This window comes from Thermobia domestica, chromosome 13 (genome assembly GCF_964235325.1).
Source record: "Thermobia domestica chromosome 13, izTheDome1.hap1.1, whole genome shotgun sequence".
Lineage (NCBI taxonomy): Eukaryota > Metazoa > Arthropoda > Insecta > Zygentoma > Lepismatidae > Thermobia > Thermobia domestica.
Window position 1 is genome coordinate 125,490,184 of NC_137466.1, and position 17,860 is coordinate 125,508,043.

Consider the following 17,860-nt stretch of genomic DNA (forward strand, 5'->3'; position numbering starts at 1 on the left):
GCTATACGTTTTATGACGTTTCCGGATGCAATATTTACAAGCTAAACGGTAAAGTCGTCTTGAAGTGAATGTGCACCGAGGAATTCTTGAGAAACGTTATGTAAGGTAGTTACAGTGAATTTCCTGATAAATGAAATAAAAATTAGCGTTTTTAAGCTTGAAAATTCAGAATTTACCCTATAGCACAAAAGCCAAACGGAATAAAGGTCATCACTCTACGGTAACTAATAGCGAAGAAAATTTAAATTTGATGTTGAACTATATGAAGAAGTGTAGTGAGGTCATATGTAAACTCACAATAGAACATAATGTGTTTCAAACCCACTGTCTTAGGAACTAATCTAGGAAGTGTATGATGTGATAGGGTAAAGAAAGGTGCCGATTGGTTATATTCTACAGATCCCCCTTTAGCACTTAGTACTATTCTGTTTTAGACGTGCAGAAGTATGTGAATTGATTTCTCGGCATTTATTCCATTAAGCCCTGCCAGCTGATGAACAGAAGGAATTGATCAAAAATTACAAATTGCCTTCGGGAGGCATTTCCAGTTTTAGCTGATAGGTTAGGTTACATTTAATTTGGTAAACGAAAAAAAATGCAAAGGAAAAAGGACTTATTATCAAAACAGACGTTGAACATAGACCTTGAATGCTAATATAGGCTCGGAAGAAAGCATGCCATCCACCACGTAGTCATGTCATTTATACTCAATAATATTCATATTCGTGTTAAATTAATATATGCAGCACGACAAACAAATATTCAAGTATTTTAGGCTACTCTTTTTTTTAAAAAAATAAATGCATTTATATACATTGCTATATTATTTGTCACAATTAATAATAAAATATTGATCGTCACGCCATATTCATTACAATACCTCACTCAATACTACATACAACACTTTGATATACCATTTACATATGTTTACACGTACACACAAAATACTATCACACATACTTTACAGAACATTCTAGTCGTAAGGTTCTGTAAGATTGTGTGAATCTCCACGCAGAAATCGATCGATTTGCTTTCGACCTGTAGTATAATCCACACAAAGGCAATGAAGTGTGTTCTGGATGTTAACGAACACACGTTGTGCTGGTTTTTTTTATATACTGTTCTCCCTCAGCCTGTGTTTCAAAATTGTGGATCGTGATGTGTTTTCTTGTTGAAGTTTTTTCAAGAATTTCCACATTGTGGGGTGATGATGCCCTACTAGATTCTTGAACTTTTATTGTTCAACTCCTCACAAATGTTGTTCGTGCTCGGATTGTTGGCAAGAGTTGCTTCTTGGGTGTTCCATGAGCTTGGGGTATATCGTAGAGGAAAACGCGTCAGTTTTAAAGATTGCACCGTTGCCACTTCTCTTAAAGCTGCCTGAAACGTGTATACTTTGAAAGTGATTTATTAGATCAGAGGCATTTTGCGATGTTGTCTCTTTTAGATGGGGAAAAAAAAAAAGAAAAGAAACTTGTTTAACATCTTGCGACGGTGGATATGTGCGTAAACTGGGATGTTACAAAAGACTGGAGTGTGTTGACCTTAAATGCTCCACGGTGAACAAGAGAACAATATAAAGGTAAGTCCAAGAATATCAAACCTGATCGAAAATAATGTATACTATCCCAACCTACACTAATCTACCCTAGTCTAAGCTAACCTTACCCTTAACATGCTGGACCTATTCTTTGGCACTATATATGAAACGTGTGGTTAGTAGAGTGAGACCGTTACAAGTGTTATAGGAAGTTGTGCACTCGTTGTTAATTCTGAATACTTAGAGTAATGTTTCCAGTGGTCAGTTAGTTTCTGTCATTTTATTCCCTGACATACAGTTATTTAAGTCGTACACCTTGTAAAACTGCTTATTTCCTGTATGTCTTATACATTATAACACTGCATAAACCCGTAAAGCACAATCGGACTGCTATATGTATTGGCAGCTAGTACAGGCTAGTGCATTCATGTTCGTCGTGTGGATAATCATTTTTACATGTAGACACCATATCTTCACCATGCCTTGGCGCAAAATAGATATAATTCGGTTCTAGTAGCCTCCTACCACAGACTATTTTTGTTGTTGTATAATCGTTTCCGTATACCTATCGTCACTTTGCGCGTGCTACTTACGGACGGACTCCCTCTCAGGCCCACTAGTATCGCCTTGCCTTGACCTCGGAATACATGTCTTTCTTGTAGCGAACAGGTAGCACAGATTTTTTTTTTTTTTTTTTTTTCATTAAAATAATTATTTTTATGCTACTTCAGCTTGCATGTATATAATAAATCTATGTGTAATTATTTGGGTATGCTGCACAAAAATAAGAGTGTAGAATATCTTAGGGAATCGTTTGAAGAAAGGGAAAAAAAGCCAATGCGCGTTTTATCCATGCCGTAAATCTGTCTTTGTGATACATCACTTTGCACACATGTTATTAATTTGTACGCAGTTATTTGGGCATGCGCAAGGAAACAAGATTGGAATGTCCTAGGGAATCATTTGAAGCAAGAACAGTAAAGTTAAAATGTGTTTTGAATATGAATTATTATTGTAACTGTAATTCTGTACACTACTTACTGTCTTTGCAGTCGTAACTCTGTTTCTTTCATCGCTTCGATTCCAGTAAGCCAGTGTGTCATAGTAGCTATTCTTATGCCCAAGCGTATTGGGTAAAATTGTAAAGTCGGTAATACAATACGGTTTTAAAGAATTAGAAAAGATCTGTATAAGATATCGCAGGTGAACTTTACAATACCCGCTCTAATTGGTATCCTTACACAGACTATAGATATTACACTCGATTAATTTTAACAAAAATCGTTATATTTGACGGCTGAGCTCGGCTAGAGACAGAACCGTCCCGTAGTCCTTGGTGTGTCTAGTATATTGTACTTTATTTTTCAGTGACTTCTGGCAGGATCTAGGCCAAATTTTATGGACAAATACCCTATCGTCTAAGGAATAAAATTGCTATATTTCGTGGCTGTGCTCAGCTCGGCAATAGAAGCTGTGTTCCCAGAGCTTTGCGCGCTAGGAGCTTTTGAGTTCGGTTCACTGACCATGTTTCCCTTGTTGTAATGTATAATCAAGTAAAACACTAAAATCATGTTCAAAAACTTACTTCCAACAGTGCATATTAGTTATGTGCAATAAGTATTCTTCATCTTTTCGATTTCCCTATGGCATATGTATCAAAATTTACCTACTGTAGTTGAGAATAGAAAACATTAAACAAGAAAATGGATGTTTAGATTAAAAATACATCTATATTAGTGAGTTCCTGCTTAGTCGAAATTATTAACGCGCGCAACTTTGGTATGCAGGATCCGGGACTAACTTCCGGCTGGTGTTCATTGAGCATCATGTGACAATTGGGGAGCTATCTGCATTAAAACGTATCAAACTTCAGTCCGGAAACCCGGAAGTAGTGGCGCTTGGGAAGCGATAAGATAACCATACATCCCTCAGTTGAGTGAGCGCCAACCTACCGGCCACAGATCTTTATGGTCTGTATCGAAAGAGAGTTTATATTACTTTCCTCTGTGTTAGATAATTTAATCTGTTTCTTAATACTGTGTAACTAAAGAAAACTGATAAAAATATAACTGACCAGCCATATGGCACACATTACAGCCGATGATAGTGATCAGGCCCTACTTTTATCTGAACTCTTTAAGTTTAACATCTCACGATTGTGCATCGAAACTAAGGGAGACGGTGATCAGGCTGAAGTTAGTCCCTGCACTGAGTGGGCTGGAGGATAGGGGCACATATTTGACTCACTCTCCCGCCTTAGATATTACAGAATAAATTGTAGTCAGAATTTTCTGTGTAGGCATTTTATTACATATTATAATACGCTTTTCTCTTTTCGAGTGATCTTACCGTGTAAACGTGTATTCAACAAGGAGATTTTGTGTAGCTGCTACCGCTGCTGAATACTAAATCCTTTGTTGATTGTGTTTTACAACACTTTTTTTTTCTTTCTTTCTTTCTTTAAGGGAAGTAAGGAAGAGGATCCCGAAGTTTAGTCTTGGGCACCAGAGTGTGTTAATTCGGTCTTGTACGTGGTCAGTTATTAGCTTCAAACATTATATATGTCATTTGATATATCTATGAAAGGACCCTGGGAAAACGAACAACTTAATGTAGGTTTTCTTTTGTGTGTGCTGTGAGGTGCAGGTAGCTATAGAAGAAATCTATGCATACCAGGAGGACACCACCACAATAAAATAATACTATAATGTGGAGTGGCTAGGGATATTCAAAATAGTACAGTAAATCTAAATAAAATGCAAATACAATGCATTAGCCTACGTAATTCCCTGTTTGGAGATAATGGTGATCTCCTGTGGAAGCCGCCACTGCCACGTTTATAGTCGGTAGAGCATAAATAACTGAATGAAAACAAACAAAGATCTCTATCAAAGATAACTGTTTGACTTCATTAACACATGTAATATATACACTATAATGTCCCAGTAATGAGATGCACGCAAGAAATAGATGATGCATTAACCTATAAGGAAATAAAATACACACATAAATACAATATACATCAATATTGTATTAATACTCTCGTATTACGCTCGGTGTTTACCCATTAATATTCATAATAACAAGATAATCTTTAATATGAACGCTAATTACGAAGCAAGAAATTTGACCACAAATTACTATAGATTTAAATAATGATATGCAAATGTGCACTCATCTGCATTTTGATATGCAGATGAAGGAGAGGGAACTCGGCCCTCAACAGTGCGGGAGCTTTACGAAATTGCCAGAATTTAAATATGAGTTCTGAACCGTCAGATAAAAACGTCCAGTACTTAACAATCCATAAAACAGCTGAAGATAAACAAATGAAACATAAAGTGAGATAGAGAAATATCATAGGGCGCATTGAATGGAGCAGACTGTTTGCCCACAGAGCCCCCTGTTATGGGGTGCTGGGGGTCACTCAAAAATTTCAAAGAGGAAAGCAAGTGATCTGTTACATCTTGAAAGGATAACGGATTGAAAAAATCATGATAATTCCAATAATGTTTCTTAGTAACAGTTGTTCCTGTGGGACACAGTTTACGAATACCCGAGAGATTCAACGGTTGAGATTATTAACACTTAGGGAAAGCCAGATACTTTTCGAGTATTACGAGTTCTATTATTTTTCTTCTAAAATCATGTTTTACTACATTATACGCTTTACCATACGTCGTATTACGCGACTTGTATTTCATTTCGCAAAAATCAACTTTACCCTAAAAACTTGTACGGTATTGTCTGAATGTTATGATATATGTTTTGGTTGTGCAGTCTTTCCCCTTTACCGTTGTATTAACAGCTATTGTGCAAGAGCTCCCATTTGAATAGTAGTTATTTCGTAAACTGTGCCCTACTCGAATATATATATGCATAATAAAAATATACTATAAAAGTTCTTTTTCTCATGGTCTTCTTAATGATAATCACATGCCTTCCCATTTGAAATTTTCGAATTACGTGGGAGTGTGTGTACCATGATACAGGCTCTGTAGGACAAACATCACGCTTCATATGTGTCCTGTGACATTTCCCTATCTCAAGGCTTGTTTTATATTTTTACCTTCAGCCGTTTACTACTATTTATAAGCACTAGACGTATTATCTGACTGCAAAGACTTCACATTTAAGTGATAACCATTTCGTAAACGGTGCCTTACGACAAAAGTGATCATTCTAAAGTTTTTTATTATTATTATTTACATAATGTAGCAGATCACATATCTTCCCATTTGAAATTTTTGACTGACTCTCAATGCTCTGTGAGACAAACAGCACGTTCCATTTAATACGCCCTATGAGATACTCCATCTCACTTGTTGTTTCATCATCTTATCTTCAGTCGTCTGTGATTTATGAGCACTGGACATTTTGTCTAACTGTACGAGAACTCTCATTTAAATGGTGATCATTACGTAAATGGTCCCCCACACGAAAAATTTCCTACGCAGTTGTTTTTTCTCATAATTTTTCAAACATAGTATATTAAATAACATACTTTTATATTTAACATTTTCTGGTGAATTTCAGTGCCTTATAACGATGTTGACTCCCGACCGCGACACTTCGTCGAGAAGGCGTAACAGCTTTTTCAGGTCAACCTCCTGACCAGGGAACTGTACGAATGGGGCACTCGAGTTGCCCGACGAGGTGCATCACATGTGAAAGAGGATGTAAAAAGATGTCCATATGCAAAATTGTAGCGGCTGAGGGCAACATGGACGAGCGTGAGAGGCGGAAGAAGTGGGGCCTACAGTGGGACTTATAACACAGAAATATGCAGAATCACACGTTTCGCTCTCGAATGGTGAAAGAAATGCATGCCAATTGTATAGGAAGTGGAACATAAGAAGAGGTGCTATATTGTGGGGGATATGGACATCAAGGGCGCCATCTTGAAAGTAGCCATCTTGAATTTGAATTCAAAATATTAAATGAAAAGTGGGGCGTGTGGTATATCAATTCAGACTGAAATTTTACCAGAAATTCATTGGTGTGAAAACTGCTATTGTAACTATCTTGTGAATTAGAAAAAAACGAACAGGTAAGAAAGAGCACAGAGATGGGTAAACAAATGTCACATTCCCATTAAATAAACCTTAAGAATAAAAAATCCAAAGGTAATTAGGTTGAGGTTAACGACCGTTTCTGATTCGTATGTATTGCTTGTTGCATTACAAGCCTACAATGATGGAATTTTTGCACGTAGGGGTTTGACCACTGGACAACACAAAGAATGTCGTAATAAGTGACTGATATTATAATGCTGTATTCTTCTTATAGAGGTGCATCCAGTGACTTCATTTTGCGAATGGTTTAGATAATATGGTTTTCCACACGATCACTGTCATACGCGTACAGTATATCTTTTTGTCATGTATTCTTTGCTGGACAATTGACTTGTACCTTAACAGGACTCAAATGAATCATTGGTTATGTTGCCTATGTCCATATATATCCCCTCCAGACGTTGTTGCATGTTCGTATTTCTCAACTTACAATAAAGAAACTATAAAATTATTCACACCAATGCATTTGTGGTAAAATTTCAGTCTTAATTGATATACCACATGCCCCACTTTTCATTTAATATTTTGAATTTAAATTCAAGATGGCTACTTTCAAGATGGCGCCCATGATGTCCATATCCCTCACAATATAGCACCTCTTCTCATGTTCCACTTCTCATACATTTGACATGCATTTCTTTCACCATTCGGGAGCGAAACGTGTGATTCTGCATATTTCTGTGTTATTAAGTGCCACTGTAGGCCCCACTTCTTCCGCCTCTCACGCTCGTCCATGTTGCCCTCAGCCGCTACAATTTTGCATATGGACATCTTTTTACATCCTCTTTCACATGTGATGCACCTCGTCGGGCAACTCGAGTGCCCCATTCGTACAGTTCCCTGGTGAGTGAGGTTTTCCTGGATTTTCTTCATTCGTACCAGGCAAATGCCGGGATAGTATCTAACATGAATGTCCCAGCTGTCGCTTCTTTCCTTCCCCATTCCTTTCTTCCTCTCCAATTCCCCAGGCAATGTGATCACCAAGGGACGTCATCTCTCATATGTGTGACGGGTTATCATGGCCATAGATTCCGAAAGCCCAAAACTCTATTCCCTAATCCCTAGTGCCTCATGATAAAAGCCCTATAGGACTAACAGCTCTATCCATTTAATGCATCCTATGGCATTTCCATATCTCATTTCGTGTTTCATCTTTTCATCTTCAGCCGTTTGTGACTTCAATATACGTTTTAACTAACTATGCAAGAACTTGCATTTAAATGGTGGTCATTTCGTAAACGGTGTACTTTGTTTCTCAGAATATACACTTTACATCAAGAGTGGAGCACGTTCAGACATTTACATTGTCCATAAATATGCTGTTCCTCTTTCTGCACATTATTCGTATTTCGTTTCATTGTTGCCATTCGCATTCAGCATGAAATAAACGTGTTGTACTGAAATAAGAGGTGTTCCTAGTGGTGGATTTGGAACACAGATCACTTGGTTGCCAATTACGCACGTTTTGTCTACGTAACGCCGAGCAAAGATGATGGTTTTCTGTTACATACTTACCATGTGCCGTATAGTGTCGTCACCTCATCATGTCTTTATCACTCCGTACCACCTAAACAATGTCCCCTTACGTTTTGTCTTCTTTCTATCTCTAACATCACTGCGCACTGAGCATGAGCGCGAATTTTAGAACGTGATACATATAAAATGAAATTGAAAAATTTAAATTAATGATAAATAGAAATAGTAATTCAAGTTTTCTGAGTATAGTGAGGTAGGTATTATAGGCGGTTGAGACCAAGGGTGGTTCACAGATAGGAGGGCAGTATAAATATTTATCTCAATACTTGCAGGTAAAGTGCAACCATGTACATTGTGTAATGGGATGTGTGTTCTGGGACAGGTAAATGTTGTAGTTAGGCTCTACAAGAGTATCGGCGATTGCTAATGCGAATAAAAAATTAAAAAAAAAAAAAAATCAGCGAAGTAGAAGACTGGACGTATACATTTTTTTTTTAAACGCAACTTGCATCGTTTATTGTTTTTATTATTCCTTAAAAACCGTTCTGAAATTTTGTACGAAGCGAACATCGAGCTTATGCCCTTTGTGATAATCTACAATAACATCAGATTTATTGTGTTGCCAACACACATAAAATTTTATTTATTTATTTATGTATTTATTTTTTGTTTCAAAAAACTTCGTCATATAATTACATGAGATTTACATCACATGTATTACTCAGTGTTACAAACTAAGGACGTTACAGTATCACAAACATCCAGATTTTTCAGACCTCTACAACAGTTACAAAGCAAGTGAGATGGACGGGATAGCACCTACGAAGCACCTTAGTGTCGAATACTATTATCGTGATGTAATGAATTTCGAACAAATAGAAACAAACTTATAAGGAATTGAAGTATTTTTTTTTTTTTTTTCAAATGGCTTTATTTCGAAAAACTGTTTAGATACATATCACGTTGATAATTTTTAATAGACATAACGGTCATAATCCCGCTTACAGCAATTTGATCTCTCTTACCGGAACGAAGGAATCTCGAAGCGGAACTGAAAACGAAGAAAGTAGTAGAAACATAATCACACACACTAAAAAGGTATATTTTTAGCTCTTTCGCTGACTACTTCGTCAGATAGGGAAGAGAGGAATTGGGGGAAAAAGGAAAAAAAAAATTAAGAATGAAGAAAGTAGCTATGAAATGTCTAGGTGGATGTCATGTTGGGATGCAGGGATGTGAGATAGTATTCTAAGGCTGGAAATACAAAGAATTTTGTGGAGAAAGATAAAACTAATGAGGGAAGTGGCTCTGTAAGACTTTCAAATTCGTATTGTTTCATGCCTATGTAAAACAGTAAAATAAAGTAATAATAAATGAAATTGTTGGTTTACGAAATTGGTTAGACTTGCATTTCATGATTTTGTTATTGACAATTTAAATTTATATTCATATTAAATAATTTTATCAGTTCGCTGCGCAAAGCGGTATTACATCGCAGTTTGCAAATAGAAATATGATGGTGATGAACATTTCATAGCAAAATGCGGTGCAGTTGGATAGCAATTTATGAAAGAAAACGTTATAGCATTGTTTTTCCTTTTATAACAGAATAGAACGCAGAACGGTTATCTTTTGATCTCACATGTAGTTCAGTTTCAGAGGGAAATGTCCGCTCAAAATCCTGACGTCGTTATTTTAGGCGCTTGTTCGGTTTTCAATAAACCAGTTCATTAGACAACATATTACTGGAGACTGACTACAGAATTGATAACAAAGTGCATATGGTAAATAGAATAAAAATGCCTCAAAAGTCTTCAGTTACTCAACATTTAGAGATTCAAGAACCCAGCTTTCTATTCAGTCGGTAGATTATCTAAAGAAGAATCGTTTCTACACTTCTATAATTTCCCAGTTATTTCAAGCTTTAATGATAGGTTCTGAATGACACATCTAATTGTTTGTAAGATTCACCCAGAAATATTCTGAGCCAGAATTCGATCCCTTACTGATGAAAATAAGTGCGAACGTGAAATAAATGACGAAAGAAGTATTTAGAGGAAGAAAATTTTGTTTTAAATAAAGAGTTGAGAAAAAGACTCATAAAATACCTCATGCAGAGTATTGTACTGATGGGACAACACTACGTAAAATCGATTAAATAAAAGACTGGAAGCTTTTGGAATAGGGGTGTTGATAAGAATAAACTGGTTTCACAATCTCATTTCACTAATTCTTTCATCACCATTCAAGCCTTAATCCTTCGTCTCCCTTAGGAGCTCCTTCGTGGCTAAGCGGTTAGCGTACGCGCTTTTGGCGTGGGAGACCCGGGTTTGATTCCCGGCGGGAGCTCATGTGGTTCGGATTCCACGTTAATCAGTAGGTCCCGTCTCATATAGCGTCGCTGCTGAAAGGGGCGTTAAACTCAAAATCAACTCGTCTCCCTTAGCGTAAGTGGAATAAAACCGGAACACTAAACTGAAAAATTTCATTCCTCTGATACCTGTTGAGAAACATAGACAGTCATAGTTGTTCTATATGATTTTCGATACTTAGGCGTAATATAATTTGGAAGTGTGAAAAGCAAGAAGGACTTTACATAGTTACTGTAATATAAAAGTGATATTATTATAAATTTAAAGGAATAACTTAGAGGATAAGACGGTCGAAATGCACATTTCATAACACATACATTGCAGTATATTACAGCTGATGAGCTGAGTTCAAAACACGCAGTTGCATTCTGTATGTTGTTCAAACTAATTATGAAATATCTGTAATATGGTTAAGTACATACCAATAGGGCAGTCTTTCACTACTTGGATTTATTTTTCTACCCTCACAACAGTTCACAGCTAAGTTCATTTCTCGATTGGAAACGCTACCAACAAGAAGGTTCCCTATCAACTATGTCTGCAACAGAATACGTACAAGTTTGGCAACGATGCATCATGGCGGTTCTGCGCAGGTTTTAACCTATACTTGAGTAAAACGTGAAACAATATTGATATTTCGTAATGAGATAGTTACTTTAAATACTTATATATATCAGGTGTTCTAAAAATGGCCCACGGACCACTAAAATAAAGCGAAAATGTTATATGATGGTACGCCGTCCGGGGTCTCTTTCAAAATTTCACAATGTGTCAATGTCGCAGATTAACTTGGAGCCATTAGCATTACGAATACAACAAGCAGTTGAATCAATTGCTACATTAATAACTGATGCTAGTGTCAATCAATATCGACTTTAGCTATCATCTGTAAAGAATCAACTGTCAGAAAATATAACTATTTGATAGATTGGTGGATCTGATCTAGGGTTCTTTATTTGCGACGTTGCCACATAGTGCAATTTGTGTCTCCAGACGAGACTCGAAAGGTATATATATGTGTGTATGTGTGTGTGTGTAGAATAATGCTCTATAGTCCGTGGGCACCAGTTTTAGAACACCCGATATATCTTAAAAGCGAAACAAGATGTACGTACCGGTGGCGATTTGGATCATGAAGAAACCATCGATAATTCATGGAGCACGACACTCCTGGAATACGATCCACGTGTCCCAATTTCTCCCACACGATTTGAGAGATCTGATTGATAGAGTCATTTAACAAAATTCATTGTTCGCCCATCCTGAAAATCTCCTGCTGGCTTTAATAATCGACCAAAACTCAGTCATAGAAAATCTTGGTTGGCAAGTTATTAAGAAAGCAAGATAATTAAAAGAAGAGAAAAAATTTCGCACTTTTGTTTTACCAACCATCAGTTTTAATGCAGAACAGTACTATATCAATGATTTGGCTTCATGCTCCTTTAACAAACCTCTATTGACCAATAATATTACAAATAAACAAGTAGATGACTGTATTAAAAACAAAAACATCCACAAAAATTAAATAAATAAAAACGGAAATTTAAGACTTTCTCTGCCGCACCCAAGGAGTGGAACGACTTGTGAAAATCATTGCAGAGGCTGCTTTTTCCTTTATCAGCATCAGCACACGTAATGGCTACATCAAAGCGAAATTGGAATCTAGAGGACATATGCTGACATTTCGAAGAAAAAGTGACTATAAAGTCCAAGGAGAAAACTAGAAGAAAATCTTGGCCTGCCTCATGGTAAAATTATGTTTGCCAGTATAATTTGGGGTGGGTGGAACTTGCAGTCCATCCACCTCCTCTGGGTTATACAAGGCATAATAAGCTATAAAAATAAGCGAAGCGCTGGACAGTAATTGAGGAACTGTTAGCAATTAGAAAGCCAAATCTTTTATTTAGTCTTTTATATCGGAAAACTTTCGAATAAAACTCAAAGTCATAGCTAATTGGAAAAAATCAATAGGAAAAAAGATATTTTTAGCCAAAAATTCATAATTTTTGATATTTTTAGTCTAAAATTCATAATTTTTGACCAAAAGCATAAGTAAACAGCGGAATACCACTCGTAAGGCATAAATTTATCATAAACAAAGCAATAAATGACCATAATGTAGAAAAAATGTATAAAATAGCCAAATAATGACATTTTTGTGAAGTTCTTGTGCGTGTTGCATACCCAAATCACTATCAAAAGTTCAAGATAGATGCACGCCACTTAAACGACCTCCAAAAATCTAAAACAAATCAGGCGTCCTTTTTGGTCACAAATGGCCAATTTTCCGCACTACCCACCTTAACATTTCGAAGAAGAAAAAAAAATTTTTTTTTCGGTACACCCTAATATATGAGGCTACTTTTTAAGTAAGGTCCAATTTGTCAGTAGAAACAAAACTAGTAAATATAGTGACATACATTTTTGGTTATTTCCTCTGTACATATTAAGCTATATATATATAATTACCGTGTTTGTTTAAACATTTATCATAACGTTCGACAATTTTTTGTTTGCTCACGTCCGTCTGTGACCGAAGCTAATCTTCAACCGTTGTTTTCACTTCTTCATCGGTGTCAAACCGCTGACCGGCGAGGAACTGCTTCAGGTAGGGGAATAGGTAATAATCGCTCTTCACATCTGATTAGCTATTAGTTTGGGCAACAGAATGAGGGCGTGCATTTTTATGCAGCGACAAAACACAGATGATAGTAGGCCACGCCGCTTATTCTATATAGCACGTCGAAGCTTTTTCTAAGGTCACGTAGTACGTGTACGTAGCTGAACTGATGGTTGATCATTGTGGCATAAATTTGACTAGCAGGAGACCATGGCGATTAAGATAGCCATAATCTTGCGTGTAGACATTGTTTACTTGGCTTTCACTTTGACTGGAGATGTCATACGTCGCCATTCCAGTGATAGCCGCTTCGATTGTAGAGTCATTTGGGAACCCCATGTTTCGTACTCTGTGACAGTGTAGTCCAACAGTTTATCTCTTTCCTCATTGTATCAGGTGAAAAGGATCAAATCACAAGCCGGTCTCGTCTTTTTGTGTTCCTCAGTAAGCAGTCTGAGAACCTATCGCGCGCACAGTTTTCGCAACTTCAACATTTCAGGAAGATTGTGTACAGCACCGACCGTAAGACGTGTAGAAATTTCAGTGACAGCTGGGAGATCGTGAATCACTGGTTTTCATGGATTTTTGTGTCAATTGCACTCACATACTCGTCTGTGATTACAGAAGGTCGGCCGATCGCGGTTCATCATAAACGTTGTCTCGCCCGTCCTTGAATGATTGCACCCATTTACGTACCTTGCTCTCACTCATTCAGGATTTCTATCGGTTACGAGTCACTAAAGTCATGAAAAAGTCACGAAATCAGAAAACAATCATGAAAGTCAAGAAATTTAGCTTTTAGGTCACGATTTTTTTTTTATCTGTACAAATATAAGTATAGACTGGAAAATTTTGTTCTATAAAACGTCAAAATTCACCACAAAATATGTCTATGATCGGCTTTAGACGCTACCAAATCGTAAGCAAAACACGCCTCTATCTCATGCATGAAAATTCGGCCCAATTCACACCCAAATTCGCTCATGAGAATGTTATTAAATGTTATGGTTTAGGAAAGAAAATCATGAAATTTCATTTTGGAATTTTAGTAGACACCCTGTCATTGCATTCGGGCCGTACACCTCATCTGACAATGAATTTTCACTGATGAAACGTTCCTTGTTGTTAAAAATCAAATCACAGACCTTATTTCACACTTGGTGGGATGCTCACTTTGATGAAACATTTCAACTGCCCACACTAAACCATACATTGACGCTATGACTGCAACTGGTGCTATTGTCTCATGCCCAAGGCATGCTAGGGAACACCGCGCATGCGCATTTCGACAGAAGCAACAAACATAGCAAATAGGTGCAGTGAAAGTAACATTTAAAGATTAGCTTCGGTCACAGGCGAGTGAGATCTACAACACGGGCATACAAAACTTCTTCGAACACTATGATAAATGTTTAAACACATGGTAACTATGTAGAAAAATAGCTTAATTGTGTACAAAGGAAATAACCAAGAATGTATGGCACTATCTTTACCAGTTTTGTTTCTATTGACAATCAGACCTTATTTGAAAAACAGACCTCGTATAGATATATATGTGTGTCAACATATTCATACATGGTTGCATTGTATTAATGTGGGATCATGGCAGAGGACAACTTTGCGGTAGTGTGAATATTCTTTACTATTTATTCCAGAGTGTTTGTGTGTACATCATCGTTTTCATAACAGAGTATGATTCCCTCCATGTACGATGTGAAATTCTCCACAACAGTGCCAGCGTGATGGCAGTAAATGCACGTCGAACAGCATCCTTCAAGTTCTTCATTAAAAATGTTGTTTTTTTGTTACTCCAGAAATAAACGTTTGTGACTTTTGCAGTGCGATTGCACACTTGTCCGAGAAAAAAATTTTGTCCTTGAAGGGAGAGTTGTAAAGATATCGAGCATTCGCCCATAAGTCTGCTGACATCTTTGCACGTCACTATCACTCAATTCGTTTACAAACGAAGGTTTAAATGCCTCTAACAGCAAATCCTTCTTCATATGTTTTATTGACGTCGAGTATAGAACACCCAATTCCTGTGACCGCTTACGAATGGACTTTATTTTGGCGAACGTTCAACAGACGCTGCAGCTTGTTTGTGGTCGCCCTGAGCGGGGCATTTATCTTTTATGCAACCGGTTGCAAAGAACATTTTCTCCCACCGTAAAATTGTTGGTTTTGGAGATGAAGGTTTCTGAAACCTTACAGTGAAGTCATACTAAATATTTCACATTGATTTTCCTATGTGGGGTCGTTCGTGAGCCCACGTGCTCATTACGATCTGGTCCTCCATAGTATAAGTGAACTCATCAGCCATGATTTAGATGCACCTGCAACAATAAGTAACAACAATTCATTAACATCTATGAAATACATAGGAGGTAACGAAACTTTGTGATCACTTTGTGTGTGTGTGTATAAATACATATTATTTTGAACAGTTGTTAGTAAACTGAAGCATTTAATATGAACATAAAACAAGTACAGAATATATTTTAATAGTATTTTTATGTATTTTTCAGGAAAAGCTAATCCTTAATGTGAACTCAGTCCTCTTAAACCAGAATTGACTGCATAGCTATCTTCATCGATCTCACCATGTATACAAATTTTGAGCAAGAGAAACCTAAATGTGAAGAACCATTTATTCCAGTGGAAGTAAAAGAACGTGATACTAAGAAAAACAAACTGTCTCATAAAATCAAAGATGTCCTTTCAAACATAAGTGTGGAACCGGTTTTCTTTCTCAAAGCTATTGCAGCAGTTCTAATCTACCAAAGTTACCAAGATTTATTATTGCTGAAAGCATGCAGTGTGAATCTCAGCTATGATGAAGAGACTTGTGACGCTTTAAGACGCAAAAACGTTACAAATGCAACAAAGCTTGCTAATGATGAAGTACACAAATATACTGCCAGAACTGTTGGATGGTCATCTATCGCAGAACAAATTTTACCAATCATTTTAGTGTTGTTTGCAGGTTCCTACAGTGATAAATATGGACGTAAGCGCTGTATTTTACTGTCCTTATTTGGTTTTACTCTTCAGGGGGTTTGTTTGCTCATTAACAGTGTAGTTGTTGATCTACCCGCTGAAGTAGCTGCCGTGTCATTTTTCGTACCATTATCTGTAACAGGATCATTTTTAGTTATGAATCTCTCTTTGTATTCTTATATTGCCGATATTAGCAGTGTCCGTGCGAGAACATACCGCATTGGTTATGCTACAACTGCTGGTCGTGTAGGTTCCTTTGTGATCTCTGCACTTGGAGGCATTTTTATCTTTAGATTTTTAAAACTTCCAGGAATTTTTACTCTAGCTTCCGTTCTCTATGGCCTTTCGTTTCTCTATATTGTGATGAAAGTGAAAGAGAAAGTCGGTGAAGTCGGGGATGAATTATCGTGCTCGCAGCAGTGGAATCTGCGTCATATTCTAGATTCTATTTGTGCTGTATTCAAGAAGAGGAAAGGCAATAATAGGAAACATTTGATACTGGCGTTGATCGTGTGCTTTCTACAAAAAGGACAAGTTGCTGGTAAGTAATGAAAATTTACAGTTTTTTTCTTTTGATTTCTAATTGGAAAATAAATAAATAAATAAATAAATAAAATAAAACGCATTGTCCCAGAAGTAAGCCGCACCTTCTATCCACATGGCAACTGTAAAAAATTAAGATGCAGTTCTAATTGACTTTTTCTCCGTCGAATTTTAAGGATATGGCTTATATTCGAATATTGTCTTTCTTCTTTCTGTCCCTTAAGTTTTAAGAGCTTTTGAGTCAATAGGCATTGTTCAAAAAGTGATAAAAGGATTATAAAATAACAGTATATATTTGAAAGTATTATTTTGGTTTAGAATTACTTTCGTTTAAATATGTAAATGTAGTCAAAATTTATGATTTATATATATATATAATGTAAACTTATCAGTCTCTTTGCGATTAATAAGCAAGTAAACATTATCAGCCTCGTTCCGTACAACGCTGAAGTACTAAAATGTCTCGAAACTAATTTACGCTGGAACTATTAACAACAATGAGGAAATAGTTGATATTAAGGAACCACTTCAACATTCGCATTGTAGAACTGAAAGAAACTGAAATCATTTCGAATACATGCCATAACCCTTTCTCAGTTCCAAAAATTATCACGTAAAGTAAAATTTGTCTTGAGATTTGGACTAACAAACAGTGAGTACATATTTTGGATCCCTTAGATATTGCTTGTAGTGATAATCTTGTAGCGGTTGGTGCATGTTTTTCGCATCAATAATCTTTTTAAGACATATCAGTTTACTAGTATATTATTAATCTGTACGCAATTATTTGGAAATGCGCCAAGATAATAACACTAGAATGTATTATGTATTATTTTAAACAAAGAAAATGAAATAAAATAATGTCTCAAAATAGTCGACAGCTCTAAAACTGCACATCGTGCTACTTAAGTAGTGATTATACAACAACAATTCTTTCCTGTTATTCTGGAAGCTAAATAAATACATATTGAAAATTTGGTATCAGTTTGCTACACTTAAATATACAGATTGCAAGTTATTCTTCCAAAAAAAAAAAAAAAAAATACGCAATAATAAATGTCACTTGTTCTTCTAATGCATGATCTCGTAATGTATGCAAATTATATTTTAAACGTAAGTTAACGGTATCTAAATAACAACAATATATTCCTTTACTTTTCCAAATTCTGGACGATATCAACTGTACTGAGAAACATTCCATCACTTCAAAGTTTGGAATGCCAAGTATTCTATTACT

General features: G+C 36.4%; 1 protein-coding gene across 4 annotated transcripts in view; it reads left to right on the forward strand.

Annotated features, from left to right (window-relative positions):
• LOC145668485 (putative peptidoglycan muropeptide transporter SLC46) overlaps positions 1-17,860 on the forward strand; it is a 62,291-nt gene that overhangs the window by 6,540 nt on the left and 37,891 nt on the right. For all 4 annotated transcript variants that reach the window (XM_081736419.1, XM_081736420.1, XM_081736418.1 and 1 more), the window contains exon 2: positions 15,609-16,621. In XM_081736419.1, the coding sequence (XP_081592545.1) occupies positions 15,685-16,621 (937 nt within the window). In that variant the 5' untranslated portion in view covers positions 15,609-15,684. The remainder of the gene's footprint in view (positions 1-15,608; positions 16,622-17,860) is intronic.